The sequence below is a fragment of the Talpa occidentalis genome, unplaced genomic scaffold, assembly GCF_014898055.3.
Source record: "Talpa occidentalis isolate TD23 unplaced genomic scaffold, MPIMG_talOcc4v2.1 talOcc4.2, whole genome shotgun sequence".
Taxonomy (NCBI): Eukaryota; Metazoa; Chordata; class Mammalia; order Eulipotyphla; family Talpidae; genus Talpa; species Talpa occidentalis.
The window spans coordinates 126,545,122-126,552,607 of NW_023602073.1; the positions used below are offsets into that span (position 1 = coordinate 126,545,122).

Consider the following 7,486-nt stretch of genomic DNA (forward strand, 5'->3'; position numbering starts at 1 on the left):
ACATATGGTAGCTCCTCATTAGTTTTCAAGCTCTGTGAAGCTGCGACTGAGTTTGCTCACCTTTGCACAGTTTGGGGTCCTGAGTCACAATAGGGTCCTCTTAGTGTTGAATAGCCTTGAATGGAAATACAGGGCAGCAGGGCACTGAACCCGAGGGACCTCAATCTTGGAGTCTTGTGAGGGGCTGAAGAAGACCTGTGAGCCTTTCATTTGCCCCACTCCAGTCTTTATTTCTAAGTTCCACCAAGAATCTTCTCTACTTTCGTTATATATAAATTTTCACACTCTAAATTTGCTCTTGCTTTTTATCCTTCTTGTCTAGTCTAAACTGCTTTGTTAGCTCAGAAGGAGCCTAGTCATTCATCTCTCTTTTCCTTTACTCATCTATCATTCTTCATTTTTTTTCTTCTTCCAGAACCTTTTCCTCCACCAGCATCAGAAATAGAAAATGGAAATGACAGTAGAAAATGTTTTAGCAAGTGGGAGAGAACTACGAACCTGGATGAAATGATAATTCACAGGGGCTGTTATTAAACCAGATGAAAGACTTTCGCTCTTATTTTCATTCTATTCAGAAGGACTTCAAGATAAATCCTTATCCTGCCATCTGGAAATAGTTAGATGACTGCTATCTTATCTAAGCATTATATTAAAACTTTTGAAACTATTTTTGTTTCATGAAAGCATAGGTTGACATTGAGCTTTGTTTTAGCCAAGATTTGGGAGTTCTAAGCCATACTATGTGTGCTTTGATAAATTTCAAACACTAGTGCTATGGGTTACAATATAGCTTGTTCTTCCAACAGTATAAACTATTTTAATCCTGTTGTAATTTCCCTGAAGGCTGAATTTACTCATCAGCTTGCTCAGCTAACTAAAACTGTAGGTACTATCCACAACCCTGTTATTTAAACACAATTCAGAAATCATAAATAGAAATTCAAAGAGAGCTTCATTTTGCAAGATAATATTTGAGGCTAGGAAGAAATCCTCTAAGAAATGTGCATGAGATCTTGTGGGTTTTACGTAGCCTCTGTTTCTTACCAGCCACGTTTGGCAATTTGAGAACTTTTCCCTACAGATAATGACAGACACTTTACTAACTCCCAAAATGTTGCTTTTTTTGTTTTGATATTAATTTTGTTTATTCGTATTTTTAACTAGGAAAGTTGGTAAAGTAATATGATGATCAGCCAGTAAATCCCAGGAAAATTTCCTCTTTATGCAGCATTTAACAAAAACGTCTTGAACACTGGCTATGGACAAGGTACTATGTTGAATGTTTCTGACAGTAAATGTATGAATGAAATTTCATGCCTGGCCACAAGAAGTGAAAGGGTTGACATTGTAATAGAGCAAGTGTCACAGAAAATGCGGAATGAGAGCGTGGATTGGATTTGCTGAGTCAATCAGAGAAGGTCTTTTTTTTTTTTTTTTTTTTTTTGTGGGACCCTCACCTGCGGCCAGGGACGAACCAGCGCTGCGCAGCGGGCAACCTCTCAGCCCAGCGCTCAACCGCTGTGCCACCAGGGGAGGCCCAGTCAGAGAAGGTCTTATACTGCCTGTAGAAGTAGGATATGAGCTTCAGTGCCGGATGTTAATATGTGAGATTATACACCTGCAACACTATTTAAAAAATTCTCAGAAATAATACAGTGTTGCATACAAGGAATATTATTAGGTTTTAATTTTCGTAAATTAATGAAAAGGAACAGTGATAAAGCTAACCTCCATGGGTCTGAAATCCCAGATTAAACTTTGGTAGGTAGAGGGGCCAGTTTTATTCATTATTCCACTCTTTGAAGAATTTCAAAGCTGTGTTTTAAGACAGTTAATCTGCCTCCAGGATGTAAACTTGATTGTAAAGGAAGAAAAGCTGGAATCTGGGAAACCAGTTGGGAGATTATTAAAGTGCTAGTAAGATTTAATAAGAGTTGCACCAGGCTAGGAGGAGTAGGATTGGAATGGAGGGCTCGACTTTGTGTAGTGAAAACTCCTGAGATTTAGAACCTGACCAGCAGATGAGAAGAGGAAGAAAGGGAGGAGTTAAAACTAATTCTGAAAAGTCAAATCTGAGAATTGACACCATAAGAAAAGTCAAACATGCCTGGTAGTACAGCTGGTGTGTGGTGGAGGGTGAGTTCAGCTTTGCTAGCAGTGCATGTGTGTATGGCTCCCGGTGGAGAGTTAGAAATGTGAGACAGAAACTCAGACTATGATTTGAAATATGGACTTGGGACTCATTAGCATAAAGGAAGTAGTAGAAGGTGGAGGAGTGAATATGAATGCCAGGGGTCATTACAGAAGAGGAGTTGGCCAGGGACAGGACACTAGGGGAAAGTGGTCTGCTTTTAGATGAGTGAATATGAGCCAGAATTGAAATAATGAGGTCAGGGAAGAGCCAGGAAGACTTAATATCATAAAAGACTAGACAAGAGAGAATTTCAAGGAAGGAGGAGTTGGTAATATCCATGGAAACAGAGAAGAAGATGAGAATTGAGAGGGGGAAATTAAATATGGTAGTTAAGAGAGTTAAGAGTTCTTTGGTGACTCTTATAAGAGTGGTCTTAAGACTATATGAGTTGCTGAAATATGCTCTGTTTTGTGAGTCTAGGTTTTTTCTTTTTTTTTTTTTTTTTTTTGGGCATAAGTGTTCTAGATTTTTCTATTTCTTTAAGATAGCCCAGATAATGAAAGATGGTGTGTGTGTTTGTGTGTGAGAGAGAGAGAGAAAGAGAGAAAGAAAGAAAAGAGGGGGGAAGGAGGGAGAAAGGGAGAGTTATATGACCAGAGGACTGTTTTATATAATAAGTGATAAAATTATTTAAATAAAATATATCTTCAGTTCACATTTCATCGATAATAGAAACACTAAAAAATGAAAAAGGCAATCTCCAGAATTTTACATTAGTCAATAAACAAAACTTATTCCAAACTATTTCTATTAATAAGATATCCTTCTGCCTGAAACAACAATAAATAATATAAACGATTGTTGAGATGATGACTAGACCCCAAGATCATTTAGGTCATCATGTTTTTTCCCTTCTTTTCAGAAAAAAAGGCAGAGCTATGATAGCAACTGGTGGAGTGATAACCGGCCTGGCTGCCTTGAAAAGACAGGACTCTGCCAGATCACAGCATCATGTCAACCTCAGCCCATCGCCTGCTGCTCAGGAGAAGAAACCTGCCAGGCGAAGACCTCGGGCCGATGTTGTGGTTGTTCGAGGCAAAATCCGGCTTTATTCTCCATCTGGATTTTTCCTCATTTTAGGAGTGCTTATCTCCATCGTTGGAATTGCAATGGCAGTCCTTGGCTATTGGCCCCAAAAAGAACATTTTATCGATGCTGAGACGACATTGTCAACAAACGAAACCCAGGTCATTCGGAACCAAGGTGGTGTGGTGGTTCGCTTCTTTGAGCAACATTTACATTCCGATAAAATGAAAATGCTTGGCCCTTTCACAATGGGGATTGGCATTTTCATTTTCATTTGTGCAAATGCCATTCTCCATGAGAACCGTGACAGAGAAACCAAGATCATACACATGAGGGATATCTATTCCACAGTCATTGACATCCACACACTAAGAGTCAAGGAACAAAAGCATATGAATGGCATCTACACGGGTTTGATGGGAGAAGCAGAAGTAAAACAGAATGGGAGCTCCTGTGCCTCGAAACTGGCAGCAAATACCATTGCCTCTCTGTCGGGTTTCAGGAGCAGTTTTCGGATGGACAGCTCTGTCGAGGAAGATGAGCTTGTGTTGGGTGAAAATAAGAGTTTGGGACATCTTATGCCCCCTTTGCTCTCTGACAGCTCTGTCTCTGTCTTTGGCCTCTATCCACCTCCTTCCATCACAACTGATGATAAGACCAGTGGTCCTAAGAAATGTGAAACCAAGTCCATTGTGTCATCATCAATCAGTGCTTTTACATTGCCTGTGATCAAGCTTAACAACTGTGTCATTGATGAACCCAGTATAGATAACATCACTGAGGATGCTGATAACCTCAAAAGTCGGTCAAGGAATTTGTCAATGGATTCCCTTGTGGTCCCTTTGCCCAACACCAGTGAATCCTTCCAGCCAGTCAGCACAATCCTCCCACGTAATAATTCCATTGGGGAGTCACTGTCTGGTCAGTACAAGTCTTCAGTGGCCCTTGGGCCTGGGACTGGTCAGCTCTTGTCTCCCGGAGCTGCTAGAAGACAGTTTGGGTCTAACACATCCTTGCATTTGCTCTCCTCACACTCAAAATCTTTAGACTTAGAGCGGGGTCCCTCTACCCTAACTGTTCAAGCAGAACAGCGGAAGCATCCAAGTTGGCCTCGGTTGGATAGAAGCAACAGCAAAGGATATATGAAACTGGAGAACAAAGAGGATCCCATGGAGAGATTGCTCGTGCCCCAAGCTGCAATCAAAAAAGACTTTACCAATAAGGAGAAGCTTCTCATGATTTCAAGATCTCACAATAACTTGAGTTTTGAACATGATGAGTTTTTGAGTAACAACCTAAAGCGGGGAACTTCTGAGACAAGGTTTTAATGTTAAAAAAAGATGTTTTACAAGACTATACATTTTAAAACTCTTTTCATCATTGTATCTTTGTTAAGGCATTGGTTGGCAGCCTTTTTAATCAAATGGTTTGTAGTGTATTAGACCTGGCTGCTTAATTAAGTAATAGAGATGGTTGAATGTTTGGGTTCCTTATGATTGCAGTTCTCTACATTACCACATGTAATTCTTTTCCCGTTTGTTTGAAAGCATGATCTCTTTTATTAACATGAATACAAAATACTTCCATCTGAATTAAAGCTCCTTTTCTTTTATTGATGTTCAATTCACAGAATGAAATGGTCAATTTGAAAAACGTGGATTAGAAGTATCAAGTTCAAGTCCAAGGCTCACCATATATTGATAAATATGTGTGAGTGCAAATCATAGACATTATCTCCTGAATAATTGCTTTTAATAGGATTGGTTACATTATTTAAAAGGGAAAAGATCTAGCTTTTGTGTAAGCTAAATAATGTGAACTGGTTAAATTTGTTAGTTCTGTATGGTCTGTTTAATATGAATTGATTAGGTTGGTGTGCCTCCTATGCCTAGCTCTAGCTATGTAGTATTTTTTCAACATCAGTTCTATTTCTATAATATTTTATTTTACCAAGAAACCATGTACTCAAGAGTTATGACTGAGAAGACCAGATAATCCTAGGGATAAATATCAAAATGCTATTTGCTATAGCTTTAGATATTCAGAATTGAAATTTCTTTGCAAGTGACTTAAAAAAATGAACCAAAATAGTTTTTAGATATGCTCTCTTGAAATAATTGTATACATGAGGAACATGTTGACTTGTGGATAAAGAAAACATCATATGCTAGCTAATGCTAACTAGTCTCAATACCTTTTCCTATCCATCTCTGTTCTGATCCAATAGTCCCTTATTCCAACATCTTTATTTTCCCCCAATATTTTTTAAGATCATATTATTTGGAAAATAATCAGTTGACTTTGATGTTTCTTTTTATCTTTACATATCATTAACTTGCTTGTTCAAGAAAATTTAGTCCTTATAAATTGCCTTGAAATTTACTTTTGTTCTGGAAAGCCTTATGATGACTCCAAAGACTTTCGTATGGTGTAACAACTTTTTAGGATTGTGATGCTCAGTTACTGAAAATAATAAATATTAAAATGAAATTTTCCATTAGAAAATTTTCATGTTTTCCTTTAAGGTAATACATAATTTTAAGAATTAATTAATGGAATATTCAGGAAATTTTTCAGGTTTTGCCCAACACCTAAACATTCCTGAACATCAGTATTGCAGCAGTTGAGGAAAACAGAAAGAAAATATTTTACATTTGTAGATCTTCATAATTCCACCTTGTATCATCATCATCATCAACCTCCCTGAAAAAAGGTACATGTTATTTACTAGAATATCAAGGCTGTGTATTATAAGAGTGGGCTCAACATTTTACTATAAAGCATTTAATAAACTGTTCTTAATAGAAGTTTGTGTTCTTCATGAATTTGCCATTATTTTTAAATAAAATGTACACTTCTGCTTAAAATATTGTCTCTCAAGCTTTCAGATACATTCTACTGAAAATGCTTGATATCCTAGTACTAGGTGCTGTGTCTTTTTATTTTGCTTCTATTAGGTTAGAAAGCTAGGTCCACCCACTTATTGAATTAGGCGAATTTCATATTTTGTTATCTGCCATGATGGTTAATTTTATGTGTCAATTTGACTGAGCTAAGGGATGCTTAGATTTCTGGGTGTATTTTTGAGTATGTCTCCCAGAAGAGATTAGCAATTGAATCAGAGGTCTGAGTAAAGACTGTCCTCACTGATGCAGCTGGACATCATCCAATATGTTGAGGGCTTGATTAGAACAAAAGGCAGAGCAGGGTGAATTCACTACCCAATTAATCTAGGGCATCTATTTTCTTCTGCACTCTGACATTGTAGCTCTTTATTCTCAGACCTTTGGACTCAGACGAAGACTTACAGCATTGAGTTGCCTGGTCCTTAGGCCCTCTAGTTTGGATTGGAACTGCACCATCAGCTTCCCTGGGTCTCAGTAGCTTGTAGTTGGCACATCATGGTGTATGGGACTTCTGCCTCTATAGTCTTGTGAGCCAAGCCCTCATAATTAATAAATTCCCTATCTATCTATCTATCTATCTATCTATCTATCTATCTATCTATTCACTTCTCTCTCTTTCTCTCTTTCTCTCTCTCTCTCTCTCTCTCTCTCTCTCTCTCTCTCTCTCTCTCTCTCTCTCTTTCTCTCCATCCATCCACCTAATTTATTGGTTCAGTTTTCCTTGGTAACCAAGACTAATATACTTGGCATCATTTATTTCAAATTTCACTGATTTCAGGAAAGGAACCAGATACAGGGGCATCTGGCAAATGTCACTGATACTCCCAAAACCCCTGATGTGACAAATGACTGAAGCCATATATTTTGCTTAATTCACCCTGAGAGCATTTGACCAATATGAATAGGATTAAACAGCATAGGTATTGGTATATCCAAATAAAGGCATTGGAAGCTCAAACAGGTGATACCACTGAAATTTCTCTCCACCAAAAAGTCCAAGTCTTTATTTACCAAACAAATGAGTTTTATTAAATAATGAATAATTTTCTCATTTTAATTAAACATGTTGCTAATTAAAGCTTCAGAGAAATGTGAGATAGTGATATCACCTAATTGACTTGCCATAGTTCCACCCAAATGCAATGAAACATGAAATTTTAGATTGTATTTTGACATTTGCCCTAGGATTTTATAAATATTGAAAATTATTTGTAAACCCTATTTCTTCGTCTTGGAAACCCAGGAATCTGGATGGTGGACTGGCTACCTCCAGGCTAAGAGTTTCTAAGGCCTGTGGCTCATCTGGGGTATATTAGTTTGCTCAAGCTGTCATAATAAATATCACAAACTAGGTAGTTGA

At 37.8% G+C, this 7,486-nt stretch overlaps 1 protein-coding gene across 2 annotated transcripts in view; it reads left to right on the forward strand.

The window, feature by feature from the left end:
• The window catches only part of TMEM200A (transmembrane protein 200A), a 65,801-nt gene extending 59,724 nt beyond the window's left edge, over positions 1–6,077 (forward strand). The window contains exons 1-3 of one of the 2 annotated variants that reach the window (XM_037520379.2): positions 136–197; positions 1,165–1,267; positions 3,057–6,077. In XM_037520379.2, coding sequence (XP_037376276.1) covers positions 3,073–4,548 — 1,476 coding nt within the window. In that variant the 5' untranslated portion in view covers positions 136–197; positions 1,165–1,267; positions 3,057–3,072 and the 3' untranslated portion in view covers positions 4,549–6,077. Of the gene's footprint in view, positions 1–135; positions 198–1,164; positions 1,268–3,056 lie in introns of those variants that run through there. The other variant, XM_037520378.2, reaches the window with a different exon arrangement.
• Positions 6,078–7,486: the final 1,409 nt, after the last annotated feature.